At 39.5% G+C, this 17,164-nt stretch overlaps 1 protein-coding gene across 7 annotated transcripts in view; it reads right to left on the bottom strand.

The window, feature by feature from the left end:
* The window catches only part of LOC103472073 (triple functional domain protein), a 79,465-nt gene that overhangs the window by 38,297 nt on the left and 24,004 nt on the right, over positions 1-17,164 (bottom strand). For 6 of the 7 annotated variants that reach the window (XM_017307500.1, XM_008421446.2, XM_008421443.2 and 3 more), the window contains 7 exons: positions 12,210-12,284; positions 8,998-9,112; positions 7,312-7,504; positions 4,156-4,260; positions 3,869-4,065; positions 2,180-2,432; positions 487-609 (listed from right to left, as the gene is read on the bottom strand). In XM_017307500.1, coding sequence (XP_017162989.1) covers positions 487-609; positions 2,180-2,432; positions 3,869-4,065; positions 4,156-4,260; positions 7,312-7,504; positions 8,998-9,112; positions 12,210-12,284 — 1,061 coding nt within the window. Of the gene's footprint in view, positions 1-486; positions 610-2,179; positions 2,433-3,868; positions 4,066-4,155; positions 4,261-7,311; positions 7,505-8,466; positions 8,745-8,997; positions 9,113-12,209; positions 12,285-17,164 lie in introns of those variants that run through there. The other variant, XM_008421451.2, reaches the window with a different exon arrangement.

Genomic DNA, 17,164 nt, shown 5'->3' with positions numbered 1-17,164 from the left:
ATTTCATTGGAATCTGTTGTTGTAGTGGTGAGGGTTTTTTGTGTGGAAAAAGAAAAATGCACAATAAAAAAGACAAATCTAAAATAAAATGAAAGATTAATCTGAAGAATCTCCTGAATCCTTAGCCGACGGACGATTTCCTCTCTTCAACCGTTTCATAATAGTTATGTAAGGTCGATCGTGAATAGAGAATAGGATTACTTAATACCTAGTTGTGTTGCTGCGATTATGTGAGAAATGTGCAGGCTGCTCTAAACAAACACCCGAACCCAGAACTAGAGGTTGATACTTAGTGCAATAACAATATGATTATGCAGTTGGTAGGGGGGCATGGACTGAAGTCCTAGTGGGCGGAAAAGCATTAGCTCCTGCTGAACATCTGTGTTTCTGTACGTGTGTGTGTGTGTGTGTGTGTGTGTGTGTGTGTGTGTGTGTGTGTGTGTGTGTGTGTGTGTGTGTGTGTGTGCATGCGTGCATGTGTCTTACCATGCAGTTCATTGCGAAGTGATTGTGCTGGGTTTGCAGCTCCACAGCGTGGGGGTGGTTGTTGCCAATCTCTGTGTAGCCTGCCAGGAACAAACCTTTGTTGTGCATGATCCAGTCAAACATCTGAGGCAGGAAGATGTCAAAACAGACACACACAGAAACAGACACAGGAGGAAAAAAAAACTAAAGTTAACTATCTTCAAGGGAGCATATCCAAGCAGATGGACAGGGTCCTCTCTAGGGCTGGGCAATACGGGTAAAAAGATCAAATCTTTAGATTAAAAAAAAAATTCATATCAGATCCGATTTGAATACATTTCCTTAAACTTTTTTCTAAAACTGAAATTGAAAATGACAGAATAGTATTTTCAAAAAGTGGCTTTTACTTTGGTTATCCCTTCTGGGAGTTGGACGCAACATTAGCGCCAGACTACGAGAATCTTTGTTTATTTACGAGTGCATAGTCATAATGCTAGAAAAAAACGTCTTAAAATTACAAGAAAAAGCTGTTTTAGTGAGAGAAAAAAAGGCTTCAATAAAGTTATGGAGATCTGAGGCGACCACCTCAGTTCATGTGGTTCTTTGTTCAAGATAGACAATCTTTTCTGCTACTGATAATTTAATACTGTCAAAAGATGAAGTGTTTCCTTATATGCAAAACTGATACCATATTTTACAGTTCTCAAAAATTACTACTTTATTTTCCTAACAATATAACTACATTCTGGTAATATTAATTCTGTATTATTGTATTATTTTGACTTTATCATCAAACTAATTTATTCTTGCATTTTTATAACTTTATTCTTGAGTTAATGACTTTATTTTAAAAAGAAAAACAATCATAGCCCGGCGCTTATTTTCGGTAGAGTTGACCTGAAGTCAAAGTCCAAATAAATAGAAATATTTGTGAAAACAACATGATGGCGACTCTGGGCGTGCTGACGTCACTCTGAAACCCAAGGAGTGCATGGGTGAAAAGAAAATCCCAATTACCCAAAAATTAAATAGTCAAAAAAAAAAAAAAAAAAACATCGATTAATGGATAAAATCAATAAAATCGACTTATCGCCCAGAGCCTTACTCCTCAGTAACATCTACAGTTTATTGTAGCAGGAAGTCGGAAAACAAAGCGAGACACACTGCATGCTGGTGAACCCGAGTGAGACTGAGCACGGCGCTGTCAGAATACAGAAATCGAATGCTTTCTATTAGCGGCATCCTCTCGTACTCTCTTGGAAAAAAAACAAAAAAAACTTGTGCCCTATGGTGTCCTAGCAACAAGCTCCTGCTGCTGCAGTGTATCCGATACTGCAGTCCTCCTTGCTGCTGCAGCCTGCTATTTTATTCCAATCACTCAAACATGGAGCTTTGAATTTCTCTCCCCGTCTCTATTTTTTGCCGTAGCTGTCATCGCCGGAGCCGTCTGGGTTGGAGCCAGGAGAGGCGGGTCTTTACCTGTATTAGCCTGCCTTAGCTATTATCTGTCGTAATGCCTCGTAATCGGATGAAGCTGTTCAGTTTTTACCCCCTCCTCCCCTTCACAGAAATGTAAAAACACGGACACAAGTTCGTGCGAGCGCCACAAACGGCATTAATCGATGCCATAATTAAGTTTTAGCTGATTATTGACAGCTGCCTGCCCACACTGATCACCAGCTCTTGTTATAGGTCACTTCTGCACAATCCCGACCTTCTCTGCGTCCTGCTCGAACAGCCGGAGCTGGAAGCACTGATCCAGCTGCAGTTTCCGGACGTGCCAGGCCTGGTGCAAGTGTTGTCGGGTGGAGTGGAGCTTGTCCAGCAGCTGGGTGATGCGCGGGACCAGGCCCTGGGTGTCGGCATTGCAGACGCCGACACTGCCACCGCTGCTGCTACTGCTGCTGCCGCCGGTGCTGCCATTGCGGTTGGAGAAAGCCTCGCTGCTCTGAATCCGCTGAAGCAACCTGGACATGGATTAAATAAAAATAAAAATAGAATTTCTCTTACTTTTTGCTCTTGAAGTATAATTTTGCAATTTATTCAGAAGTAGGTTGCATTTGAATCACACTTAAGGCGCTACGTAAAGTTTAATATTCACATTGCAGACGTAAGCGTCGTGTTGTTAGCTTCATATTTGGAAGCTAAAGGTGATTTACGTCCATTAAGAAATAAATATGTAACAATATGGCAGGAAGTCCGAAGCTTTATGACAGAATGCTGTTGTTAACAGATGGTCAGTGTCTACCACATCACCCAGCAGGTCATAAAGTCATAACAGAGCTGAGCAAAGTGGATAAGCAATATGATATTAGTTACATGAACATCGATGAAAAGAATTTTCACAAGGGACAGGGTGTTTTTTGCTGCTCATCTGCATTTTCTAAATAAAGAACTTTAACAGATTAGCTGAAAGTATTCCTAAAAAAAACAAACATGTTTTTAGCCATAAAGAATTCAGGTGTTTAATACATCATAGTCCAGTAGACTCCCTTTGATTGGGGACCAAAGTTGCAACATTTGTTACATTTTCAGCTGCTGCTGTTGGCTTTCACACTACCAAACAAACCTGTTCACCCCGTCTGAAGTGGGCTGCACCGAGGAAACAACACAAAATCCTCGGAACAAAACACTGAGCGCAACTTCCTTCTTCACAAAATGTAATTAAAATTGGAGTGGTGTCCGATTTTAGCAGGGGAAAGATTTGTCTTCTGTCTTTGGGTATTTGCATTTGTTTTGCTTGTATTTACCCAGAATGCCAGGTGCTACTGTCCACTTCCTGCTTTTGGAGTGGTCTCCGGTTCCATTTGCGTTCACATACGCATTCGAACCGCACTAGAGTTCTCTTCAATCCAACATAGACCTCGTTTTGTGGGCAGACCAAAGTTCAACTATTGGCCTGCATCAGAGTTCGATTATACATTCACACTTCTCTAACGAACCAGACTTTCCAGGCAAACAAACTAAAGTCCAACTAAAAAAGGTTAAGCAGGGCTGATGTAAACGCACCCTTAAAAATACTTGGATGATTTTAGCACATTTCTCATTTTAAACTATGCTTTTTTTTAATCAAAGAACAAACAAGATCATTCTTTTACCAGCCTCTGTCCAAGGATAATTTTATAAAGTATTCTTCACACTCTTTGGACACTCTCAGGAACGCACTGCAACAACAGCATCCTAGTCTTCAAGTTTCTATTTTCAACTTGTGAAATTTCACAGACTGTTTTGCAGATAATTCTTTCAAGTACAGTATTTTAGAAAGGGAAAAAAAACATAAGACAACTCATGGCTCTCATCTAAGAGAGCTCTAGTGTTCAAGTGATTTTCCAAAAGCTGTTGCATGTTAGATTTGTACATTTAGGTTTATGCATTCTGCTTCACATTGATTAAATCTATTTACCTCTGGCCCTCGGTGTCAAGCTCCTCTATTGGAGCTTTTATGATCTTCTTCTTCAGCGCAGCATGCTCCTCTATCATCCGCCTCGCCCCCTCCAGGTCTTGGGGGAAGTCTTTCCTTGACACAGTTTCCTGCATCTCTTCCAGTCGAGTCAACATCTGGGTGGCGTGACCAGAGAACTCCTCGAACGCGACTCGCACCTGGTCAAACCAAACCCAGTTAATTGCCCAAATTCACCATCTGACACAGTTGTGTTCCTTTGGGGTTTTTAGTGTGGTAGTCTGTCTCACCTCTATCCATTCTTCGTGGTTGTAGTCCAGGCTGCCGTCAAAGTCAGCTGTCAGTTGGGAGGGGTCCACAACCTTCGTCAAACCTTCAAGCGACACCATGACCGTCTGGTACAGAGATGAAAGTTGAGGTTAGCCGTTTGATAAGTCAAAACTTGTTTTTAACTCAAATACAACAAATGTATTTTGTTTCCAGGAATGAAAGATTCACATTAATATTAATGGCAGCTTCTTAATCAAGCACAAATCTCTGTTATGCAGTCAAAAAAACCTGAACTCTCTCCGTTATTAAATGAGTTCCTCTGAATGGAACATGTTTCTCAACCTTTAAAAAAAAAAAGCACTAAATTCTCCCAGCAAGGAGACATTAAAGAATTAATTTCAGAGGTACACGTTTCCTTCTTTGGCTTCGTTGCCTCTGTGTTTCTGCTAAGCCACCTCCACACAACACCCCCGCACACATGGCCGGAGAACCATGGAGACCAAGAGATAGCTTGTGGAGGCCAAACAATGCTCAGATGCACTGTTGTCCTCAAGTAAAGAAGCAAAGAAGCTTGAACTGCACAGAAAGAAAACACACCGATGCCACCACATTCACTGCAGGTGGTCAGGTTACCTCATTAACTCACTGGTACAAGGAACACAATGCTAAGCTAGCTGAAAGAAGGCTACTAAAACGTTTTCCTCACTTACAAATAAAGGTAGATGAATTGCTTTGGAAATATTCCCACTTGCTAAAAAAACAACAACAAAGAATAGCAATGGTTTGGAAACTAAAGGAGAACACAGTCTTAATGCAGCTGTAAAAGTACAATTGGCAAAGCAATGAGCGACGTGTCTGGATAGCTAGCATCTGCTAAGATGCTGCTACTGCTGCTGCCACCAGCTCAGCTTTCTGGTTGACTAATAATCATAAAAGTTTACCTGGAAAACACCAAATTTAGTGGAAATGTGTTCTTCATTTTTGCCTTGCATGTATACATCAAAAATAATAACGCATAAATATTAGTAATAATATTAAAACTGTAATAATCAACATGTAGGAATGTTTAAATTATGGGGTGAAACAATTGCAGTTTTCTGGCCGATCGCAGATCTTTAAAAAGTCAATTTCGGTTTTGGTTGATATTTTTAGGTTTGAAAAGTCACTGAGCAAAAGGCAGAGCAAAAGGAAACAGTGGCTGACTTCAGACCTCTGCAGATAAAATTGGTGGAGAAAATCAGTTTCTCATGTAAGTATTGGTTAATTGCTCAAAATTAAGGAAATCGGGGCCAATTTATCAGTGCACACCTAAAATGGTCCTGTTGAACTTGTTTTTATTTTATTTTTTTTACATGAATACTGCAAAAAACCTGTTAATATTTACTTCACGTTACCATGATAGGAAAATCTCACTGTGCCTCATTCCTAATAGAAATGTTTTATTTTTAAGCAAGCAGCTAAATTATTCTTACTGAGTTGACTGAGGTTGTTATGTCAAAATGATGTGCTGCTGGTCTTATTGTTATTTGTTGAATCAATTTAAAATCCCCATTAAGGTGCTAGTAAATAGGTTAGGTCTATTTTACCTACAGTATAATATTTACTGCATTAAAATAAAACTTCTTGCTGCTTAATAAATATGGACATTTTATCAAATTGTTCATATTAAGGGAAAGAAACCAGCAGAAGTAATTATTCCTTTGCGCGTGTAGCAGCATATACAATCAATGATCATGTGGCTTTGACAGTGCAGCCCTGCCGCAGGCTACTCCTCCTTTCAAAATAAATCAATGTAATGTCATCAGACTACATTGAACCTGCTTGCAAATGAGCATGTGAGCGATCGAAGTCGTTTCTACATCGCTCAATTCACTCACAATGCTTTGGTCAAACATTTCCACAAAGAAATGGACAAGAATTCAACAAGAAATCATTGAGCTGTTACCAGTCTACGTTTCACAGCTGTACATTGCAGTAAGCAAGGAGGGGAGATTAACTGGAATGTAAAGTTTTTGCTTAGTAGTACACGATTAAAACTACCAAAGAATTCAAAGAAATCACCTGATTTTCAGACTAGTAACACATTGGCATATTTGGTTTTGTGCTGCCAACGCATACCCAGTCTGAAAAATCGTAGTCGATCCACCTGGTAGTTCTTACAGTGCATTCTTATGCACTGTAAGAACTGTTTTTAGGTCTTCCTAAAAACAGCCCTGTTCAATATGGACGCCGTAAAAAAAAAAATAAATAAATAAAAAAATAAAATAAAAAAAAAAAGTTTGCCAGTTTTTGTAAAGGTGAGGTCTAGGTGAAGTCAATGGAAGCTCAGATATGAAAGATGGTATTTCAAAGAACGTTATATTTTCCAAAAGATTTCTTGGACACATGTATTACAGTTGTCTGGGCTGTGAAAAGTGAGAGAGAGCCAGACTTTCAGCAGAAGCTGCCCTGTATTGTTTTTTGAGCTTACGCTTACTGAACACGCTGGACGTGAACATGTTTGAAAACTTTTGGACATTTTAGGTAAAGGTCTACATGCTTCCAAACAACAATCATTGCAACTTCTGTTTTTTTTTTTTTTGTCATGCTAGTTGTGATTAGCACCCAATATAAAATCTAATAATTTAACTTAATAAGCAATCACAGCAATAAAGCTATAAGAAAATGGTTTCGGTTGTGTTCTTATCTCTTCTCATATTCTTATTCTTAAGGAGAAATCTGAGCAGAGTAAAAAATTTCATCAGTATCCCAAAACCTTTCAGAATCTAAAGTCTGGAAACTGAGCAAGCAAATATTCTCCATCTCATACTACGTCTCTAAACGAGCAGTGAAAATCAGTTTAACACATGACTGACAGCATCACGCATGCTTGTTTGTGTAGTCTGTTGAATATGATGACATTTTTTCCCCTGGCTGATGATGTCTGCATCCAAAGCAGTGAGGAGCCGAAAATAACAAAATGTTCTGACAATGAGCAGCTGAGCACAGGGCAACGGCTACAGTGGATGATACCACAGCTCAGCTGACAGCAAACGGGATTCAGAATGATGAATTCGTAGAGTCACAACACTTCTATCAGCGTAGGACCATGCAGCGTCCTCGTAAATTAATCACACGTACGTTTCTGTCCTGTCTTTTGTTGTCATAAAAAGTCTCTTTAAAGATTTTCCTCTCACCTCAAACTCAAACTTGGAGCTGCCGAAGTTGGTCCTCTGCTTCTGCCAGAAGTTGTCCGGTTTGATGATGAGGGCGACGTGGATGCACGACGGAAACGACTCTTGCAAGATCTTCAGCAGAGGCTTGATGCTGTCCCACTTGGAGCCACGCATATCAACAATGACTGTGAAGCCATGTTTACACACCTCCTCACTGGGAGCGGAGGACAGCGACGGAGGTTAGCCAGAGGAATTAAAGAGTAGTAACGGGGAGGTGGGAGGGGCGGAGAGATTGAAGAGCATAATCCAGAGAGAGCGAGAGGAGACACATGGCGGGCGTGGGAAAGGATGAGAGAGGGAGGATAGAAGGGAGAAAGGCGATGGAATTGGAAAAGAAAAAGGGGGGAAAGACGGTTAAGTACAATTAGAACAAACAGTGAAATGACGCATTTTCTCTACGGTGAGAAGCCTACGCGGCAAATGCACATCCCACACGTCCCGCCCACACGTTATAAAGCACATGAACCTGTGACAAATGAGTCAAAAACGTGCACTTTGAGACATAAACACACATCAGGACATTTGAGCAGCTTCTTTCCCCTGTATCGTTTGCATCTTGGACGCAACTCGGAAATTAAAAACAGCTTCAAATGTCTTAATAAAAAATAAATAAATCCCCAAAGACAAACGGCGAAGTTGAGGGATTTTGAAAACAAATGGTTTAGTTGCAGAGATATTCATCAATCTTTCCCAACGTAATTTACAACAGGACTCCTTTCTGTCGCTAAAACGCGCTTGCAATAATTCAGCACAATTTGCAAAACGCAGGAATGGCATTTCATTGCAAAAAAAATCATTGCATCTTTCCCTCTCTAATCATCATCTTCTGTCAGCGTAGCAGTTTGTCAGACAACAGTTGTGTGCAGAGGCTACCTTTACAAAATTAGAACTATTCAGTCACCTGAGCACGCACGCTATAAATACAGATATTTCTCTATGACTAGATGGAAAAGAGAGCACGCTTACAGGGAAGTACAGAATGTGCAAGAAATATGAAGCAGTAAGATACAGGGCTGACAGCTGGCTGAGCAGTCAGAGCAGGAGGAGAACATGGAAAGGAGGATTAAATTTAAAGGAAAAAGAAGAGTACAGAGGTAAGGATGACTGACGTTTTACCTGGGAGGTGAGGAGCTCCTTGTCCACAGCAACTACTGTTCCCTGCTGCACCGCCTCAGTTACTGCGACACTTTGTTTTGCTTTCACACACACACATACACTCTCTCTCTCTCCCTCGCTTGCACACACTTTCTCACGCATGCGCGCTCCGCCGCTGTCCGTTTTAATTCCTTCTCCGCTTCGCTCCCCTCCCCTGCCCTCCTCTCTCTGGTGATACCGCTTTCCTTCTTGTTGTCATCAGATATCTGGTACGTGTCCCTGCTCTCAGCTCAGGCTTTTCCCGCCACTGTCTCAGCATCCCCGCTTCCATAAAAATGACTTCTGGGAGCGGAGAAGCTGCAGTTATCTAACCGCTCCTGCTTTGCTGCTCACATGTTCATCTCAACCTCGTCACGTGTTTGTCTCTACACCACACGCAACATCCACTTTCTTTGATTGTTTGTATCTTTTAAGTTTATTTTTAACATAAAAAAAGTAAAAAAAATTTAAAAAAAAGTAAGAAAACGGATAGGCAGGTAATGAATATCTAACCTGGGGATGCAGGCGAGGTAGGCGATCAGTCTCCTCAGGTCATCTGCTCGTATTCTGTCGTGGTTACTTCGTGATGGAAATGTTAACACCGGACCACCACGTCGGTCTCTTCCACCTGAGGCAACAGAAACATAAGCACAGGTATTATAACTACACCTGATTTTTCATCTTTTGCCCTTGAAAATAGCAGCTTAATTAAACTTTCATTTGATATTTGTCCTTAAATCAATGTATCAAAAACAATGTAACAGATAAAATCAATATAAATGTGAATTTCGTAATATGATTCTACCAGCCACTAGACCAAGCATTGCTTTTCTGTATTAGTTAAAACTATTTTATAGTGTTTTATTCAAAAGTACTGCTTTACTGTGATGCTATGACAATCTCATACACAATCTCATTGTGTGTGTATTTAATCTAAGGTGAAATAAAAGAAACACAGCAGAGATTAATTAATGTAGTTAATTTACTGGGAATAAGTGGAATTAACTGAAAAATAAATAAAACAGGCTATATAAACTCCCCAGTAAAATCTGTGCCAACCTGTTTACCAACGCTGCAGGCTAAAAGTTCCTGTCAGCTAGCTTGCTAGCTAACACGCTAGCCCAGACAAAAGAAACACAATAAAAAAAATGCTAAGCAAAAAAGTATGGCCTAAAGCAATAACTAATGGAGGGCACTTTAATGTGAAAGAGCAAATGGCAAAAATAACTATTCTAAACAGATACTTGATGTCCTACTGGCTAAACATTGTTAGCAAGCTAATTTCAGAGCTAGTAGCTAGCAAACAGAAACATTTTTAAATGCTAAAATTTACGAACATTAAATATAGTATAACTATACTATATTTGAGTATAGTTAAAAAATGTCAACATGTTTATAATATTTTTAATGACTCGTTAGGACCCACAGTTCTTTCTTACCACAGTTACTTCTTCAAATGTGTCTCTGCTCCAACACACCTGGTTCAGAAGGTATTAATTACCTCGGACACTTGTCAATAATTCCATATAATGCTGTTAATACCCCAACAATTTAAATAAATACTCAAAAAGTAAACTCCGAACTGATTTTCTCGCTGCACTTCCTCCGATATCCAGTTAAAATAACTTTAAAATGTGGGAATAGCATGAAAAGCTTTGAAAACTGAACATATTAAAACCTTGGTATCCCTTCACACCAGAAATAAAGCCCATGCCTATCACAATACCACTGAAAAATCTGCTTTCAAGCTGGTTGCTGACCCAGAGCTAGCTTAGCTCATTATGTTGTCAGTGTGGGAGGAAATGATCTAAAATAATGATGGAATTAGTAACACGACCGAGGTTTTTTGTTGCTTTCCTGATATTGTTACCTTGTTTCAATACGAATGTTTATATACATCACCGAGGACATGCTGTTAGTTCAGCCAACATACTGTCTTAAAGATGTTGAAAATCACAAACTGTGGGCCTTCTCTGATCCAAAACCAAAGAAAAATCAATAGCAAAAATGTGGTTTCCATGGCTGTCTGTACGGATCTCCACTAATGCTGCATAAACATAACCGGATAAAGATTTCTCTTTACCAGCACTGCCTGGTCATCCTTAATACTAACTGTGATCATGTGATACAGATAACATTAAAAATGTATAATAATTTCACAAAGTTGCTTTTCAAAAAAAAAAAAAAGACTCTAAACACATATTGGTGTACAACCTTAGATGCAGTAAAAATGCTAGATGTTAAGTAATGTGTCTTTTTGCAATAGTGAATGTCTGTAAAGCAAAAATACGGCACAAAGAGATGCTGTCAGCAAATTACAAATAAATCAGCAGAAATTAAATCATAAGCCCATTTAAATAAGCCACAATTTGCATTAAAAAACCGTATAAAAAATAAGACAATTTCAGCCTAAGAGTCTTCTGGCCTCAGTCTTTGCCTGCGATTATGATTTTTTTTTTTCCACCGTTTGTCATTGTGTTTTTAGCCTGAAGCTCATCTGGTTGAAATAATAGTTCGCTCCAGATCTTTTGGAGATGAACAGACACTCATGTCGAAACTTGCAAACATGGGCCGACTGCGCTCGGCCCACAAATTGGTCGGTTTGGTCTTGTTGTCTTGCGCCCGTCTGCGCAACCCCAGAAAAAAAATAAATCAATAAATCAAACGCTCATGTAGTTTAATACAAACACAACTGACAGGCAGCATGGGCGATTTAAAAAAGGTGGAGGAGGAGGGAGACTCAGGATAATAAGCTTAGTTCATTTACTCTCCCTCTTCACCATTAGCTTCTCCTCTGCCTCCCTCTCTATCTCTCTCGTCCATTTCAAAGTCAATTACTCCGCGAGCGTCTACCCTGGGATGCGCTGGCCGACGGCAAGTCATCTCCATAGCAACGCTGTTCTGTATCTCCCTCTAGCCACCTCAGTATTATTTCATCTGAGTCATTGTCCTCATCGTTGTGCTTCTACCTGTGACCTTTGCAGCACATGCACGACAGGGACCAAAAGAGGAATCGGCGCGCGCACACACACACGCACGCACCTTCTACACTGGTATGGATGCAATCTGCATGAGTGTTATTCCTTTATACCCAAACATAGGAAGGATAATATTTTCGCGTGCAGTACAAAGAATCCTGCTGGACGTTTTTATTTTGGGGGGACCTGCTGCAAATTTTCTCTGGCACAACTCAAGCTGTCTGTGTGAGTTTTAGGATGTGTGTGTGTATGTGTGTGTTAGACGAAGCCAAGAGAAGACACGGGCAGCTGCAGCTCTTTGTTTTGCAGTCCTGTTGACACTGGTTATACAATGTACGCCAGTCAGTGTGTGTTCTGAGGGTAGTGTGTGTGTGTGTATGCATCAAAGTGTTTGAAGATAGGTCAGGGGCTAAGTGTTTGGGCCTCGGACTTACCCCTCTCCCACCTCCCCTCTCCTGAGTTTTAACAGGCAGAGTGAGCAGCTTATTATGTCCACACTGTGTGTGTGGGTACGTGTGTGTGTGTCTGTGAGAGAGAGAGCTGAAGCACTTAAAGAGACGGACCGTAGAGCATCTACAGCTTAATACCAGCTACCTGTGTGTGATGGGTCTCTGCAGCCTACTTTAAACACACTTTGATATGCCCTGAACAGACAGCTGGGGTTTGGAGATGTGTGTGTGCGTGCGTGCGTGCGTGCGTGCGTGCGTGCGTGCGGGGAGTAAAAAAAAATTGAAAAGAAAATCTTACCGGACAGAAAAGCAACTTTCTCTTTGAGGATGGGGAGCACTTCCATTGCTCTCATCTCCTCATTTCTCCGAAATCCTAAAGAAAAACAGAAGAAAGAAAGAATTAAAAAAAAGCTTAGAGTTGAAGAAGAATTAAAGAAAACATTACTGTTCCTTTTTTTCCTCTCTCCATGAGCCAAACATGTTTTGTTTTTTTTCCCACCCCTTCAGGGCAGATTACTTTGGGACAAAGCAGATGCCGTCTAATTGTAATCTGGAGATCTGCGCTTAAAAACACATGCAGCTGGGTTACGTCACAATTTATTGTCTTTTTCACTTACACACTTGGAAAAGACAAAGCTGAGTGTGAACAGCCGGAGAAACGGCTGCAGTGGGAGAAAGAGAGGCCAGAAACAACAGAAGGAAATAAAGACGGGCCTCCTAGCTCTTTCTGTACTCTAACACTACACAGTCACCAACATAAAACGGCCGAGTTTACATGTACATTTAAAGCTTCAAAATTGACTCTCTCTCTTTTTTCTTTTTTTTTTTTTTTTAGCAAAATCAATTTAAAAAAAAACCCTTAAGATATAGTTTGAACAACAGACCATGGCCATTTCTTTGTACTTGTGTAGTTATTTTGCTGTTAAACCTCAATTATGCAATGGAAAACATTGCATAATTGGTTAGCATCTTTAAATCTGCAGACAGCTAACAATAATCAATGAACACATTGTTCTGGTGGTGACATCACATACGGCAAAAGGCAACTAACTAGTCATTTTGTGTTCATTTGTGTTTTTCCAAGTTGTTTTCTTGTATTTTTTTTTCCAGTTAAATTACTCCTTACAAGCTGTTCACCATTATTTGGTTGTGGGACGAAAATTATTTTCGTCCCACATTATTTAGAAAAACTTGGGAACAATAAAACAGGACCAGAATATGGCCTGGAATGGAATTCACAAACCATGTTGAAATCTGCAAAAAGTTTATCTAATTTACCTGCTGCAATATCATGAATTAAAATGCACAAGAAGTAGAAGCTGGAGTTTTTTCTACAGTTTGCATTGTACAATGCACGTTTTGTAGCGCAATCAAGTAACTATGTTACATCAAAAATGACTTGGAAGAAATTTGACTTTGCAATTTAATGCCCTCCGTTTCTTTAAAAACTCCTACTCTTTCTGGAACTCCGCCTGCAGGAAGTCCTTTCATCCTCTATTAACCCTTTAACAGAGAGTTTACCAGCGTTGAGAAGTAGCTCGTGTAATGAGCTCATTTCACCAGGCGTTTTGTAATTGCCGCCGGGTAATCTGAAGGGGCTGAGTGATGACTCTGAGGAGGAGCTTCGTCCTCGAAGGCAGCGCTAGGTCCACCCAGACATTTTACACAGCTGAATGATTGCTATAGGAGATTGATTTCTCAAACATGCATGAAAGAATCTAAGCAACTCTCCAGGCATGTTTTTGATGAGGGACTGACATTGTAACATGATGTAAAAGCTCAAAAAGTAAATTTTACATGATACTTCCCATTTTAAAATCATTTTATGCTGTTGAAATTTTAACATGGAAATGCAGACTTTCTTAACTGTGTTTTTTTTTATTAGCATATTTAAATCCTCAAGCAGCTGACAAAAACACAATAAACATATAACAGTCTCAAGCACCGTATTTGGGCTGATTAATTTTAGTAATTTTTTCTTGGATCCTGTACAGTCTCTGATTCTTTCTGTATTAATATTTTTGCTTTTGTGTAAATTTGCATGCCTCCATTTGCCTTTGCTGCTGATATTTCTATGCTATCTCATTCTATTTCCATTACTATAAATGTCTGGTGAATCATTGAACAACCCAACACTGTCATTGATACCAATAACACAAAACCATTCATGGATTAATTATAATTTACCTTAATGAGCCATTACCACGTTCAACACACAAACTCTAAAATTCTCACCAGTGAGGGAATTTTAAATTAAGTAGTTTTTATCAAAGCAAGCAAACTGTTAATAAAATAAAAACCCTGAATGTAAATGTAATAACCTCAGCTTGGCTTCTCAGACTGCTAATCTTACTCATTTGCTACTGTGTAATGAATCACCCATTAGCAGCTGAACCTTCACTCAGTTCCTTTCTTCCAAACACAGCAGCACTTTCTTGTGAAAATCTCCTGGCACACAAAAGAACTGATATCATTTCCATGCAAAGATATCTGGAGCAAATATGGAAAATAATGGCAAAATATATATATAAATAGTAATAATCTGGCAGGGATACCCAGCACAGCTAACAGTCACCCTATAAATCTCAAACTGGGTGATCTCATGGGCGTTGTGGTGTGAATTGTAATCCTGGGCTTAAGTTGAGGAGATATTCAATAAGTGAAAACCTGCTTAAGTAACTGCTGCACCCAGACACAGCATTCCCTAAAGTGATTATCTCCCATCCGAGCTTCAGCAGACAGGAACACGAATTTTGTCCTTCAGACAGAGCAGACGTCTGGTTAATGTGACTGATGAGCCGGACGGGACGTGTCCGCCCATGTGTCTCTGTGACATTCTGCCTCACCAAGACTCTCTCCTCTTTTGCCTATTCTTAGACATCTGAGTCAAGACCGTCTCTGATGTGTTACTCTCAACATCATCCTTTTTCTGGGACGTTTTGCGACAGTAATCTGCCCAACGTACGCAGAGAGCTGAATCCGTGTCAGTGTTGGTCTTCTATGCTGCTGCCAATAGCAGCTATAAACAGCTGGTCAGTATTTTTTCAATCAAAGGTACTGAAGCACTACATGAGCACCATGATAACACTCTTTTGGTATAACACTCTCTATAAGATCTAGTTATAGATCTTATAGAGAGAAGTAAACTCCATTAACCATTTTCGGGATGACAGAGGTATTCAGATTGCTACTGAGAGAGAGAATGAGAATCTAGGAGACAACAAGAAAGTTTAATGTTGTTCTGTTTGTTTGTTTGTTTGTTTTTTAACTTTCAATCAAATCATGAAGCGTGCTAGATTTGGAAAGTTTGGCAACTTTTTTGTCGCTTAAAAAAGAAAAAAAAGATCTGCATACAGTAGGAATACAGATTTTTTTTTTTTTTAAGTCGTAATGCTAATTAAGCTAACCGCTAATATATATTTAAATTAGGGCTGGAGCATATAGCTGAAAAATGTGTCACAAAAGCATTTCAGAATATATGGATAATAATTGATTAATTTTCTGGAATAATACCAAACTGGTGGCGTGACTTTTCCTGTTTCATCCACAGTTCTCGCTCCACATCGTTGTTTTATTTTTAAGCAGTTATGAGGCACAGCATCCAAGCCTTAAACTGCTGCTGCGCAAGTTACCAAAAAGGTTATTGCTAGGTAACCAAAGAGTGATTGAGTTGGTTAATCCCACCAACCTTGCTTAGCTAGCCGTGAGAGGCTGAGCGGCTAAAGCCTTCTGTCTGCCTACATCCCCCAGAATGCTGTTTGGTTCTGGATCAGAGTTCATTGAAATTATTTAATATTCTATCAGACGTATTATCTATTGATATCGATCACATGACTATCACAATATATGGAGCAGACACTCAAAAAAAGCAGACATTTACTGGAAACAAGACATACTCATTGATTTATTGATTTATTCTCCTTCCCTAATATATATGACATAGGGATGTAACTAACAATTATTTAATAATCTAGATTAACAATCTAAAGATTATTATAACAATTATGCATGTAAAAATTGGCACATTCTACAGATTTTTTATCTAATGCAATATTAGATGTAAATAACCAATTCAATTTTTTTTTTTAAAGAAATACTATGTTATTGCCTGAATGCAATAACATGGTATTTCTTTAGTAAATCTAAACCAGGTGAAGTTAAAGCCACTTGTGGAGTTTTGGCTAAAATCTATTTACAGACAAAGTTGTTTTTATCTTAAATACAAGATGTAGATGTTTTTTGTACAGTTTTGGAATAATTACGACTCTGAGTATATATTTTTTTCCCTGTAAATGTGTTTAATTTTGAGTGTCTACTCTAGTTAACAATTAATATACCACTAAATTAGTTGAGGATTATGTCTACAGTCAATTGATTGCGATTAATTCTTTCAGCCCTAATACAATATATATGTATATATTGAAAGGCACTATACATCACTTTATACCTAATTTTTGTTTGAGGTAATTACATTGAAAGTCTGTAACACTGAATTGAAAAGGAGTTAGTAGTAACTCCAGCTTCTGCTCACAGCAAAGTGTTGTATTTAAAAGAGCATGCTAATAAGACGGTAATCTCTTCTGCCACCTGAGGAAACTGGTGACAATCAGGACTTGTTTCTATCTTTACTCCATTTCACTCCCTCAACTGGTTCCCCGCCTTCTCTCAAGGGAAAACACAACAAATTAGCATGCTTAAGTACATTTCCCTGCGCGCTCGAGTAGAAAGTAGTCTTCAGTGGAAATGAAGACTACTTTCATCTGGCAGCAAATCCCTAGAATCTGAAATTGTGAAAGCTTTCTTTCTTTACCTTCCCATCATTTCATGACATTTGCTACATTTATTTCTGCCGAAAACATGCGGCAGCGCTCAAGCTGTGAGAGGCTGGAGGAGCTTAGCCCCACATGTGAGCGAACAAAGAGATCAGTCTGGATTCTCTCACTATTGAGCCATTTATCATCTGAAGCAACAACGTTTGATCAGGCCCCGCAAACTGCTGTCTGCCTGGCCGGCTGCCACTGAGCAGGAGGAAAATCAAAGGTCAAGGGGGGAAGAAAAAAAAAAGACAAATGTTGACAAGACTACAAGCTGAGGACCACAGTGTTTTTCTCTTAGAGTGAGTGTGTGTGTGTGTGTGTGTGTGTGTGTGTGTGTGTGTGTGTGTGTGTGTGTGTGTGAGGGCAGCAGACACTGACCGTGCCAACGGTGTGAGCTGGATACTGTGCAGTGAAATTTAACGGTCACTGGGTTAGA

The sequence above is a fragment of the Poecilia reticulata genome, linkage group LG11 (assembly GCF_000633615.1).
Source record: "Poecilia reticulata strain Guanapo linkage group LG11, Guppy_female_1.0+MT, whole genome shotgun sequence".
NCBI lineage: Eukaryota > Metazoa > Chordata > Actinopteri > Cyprinodontiformes > Poeciliidae > Poecilia > Poecilia reticulata.
This window is presented reverse-complemented; position numbering and strand designations above follow the sequence as displayed.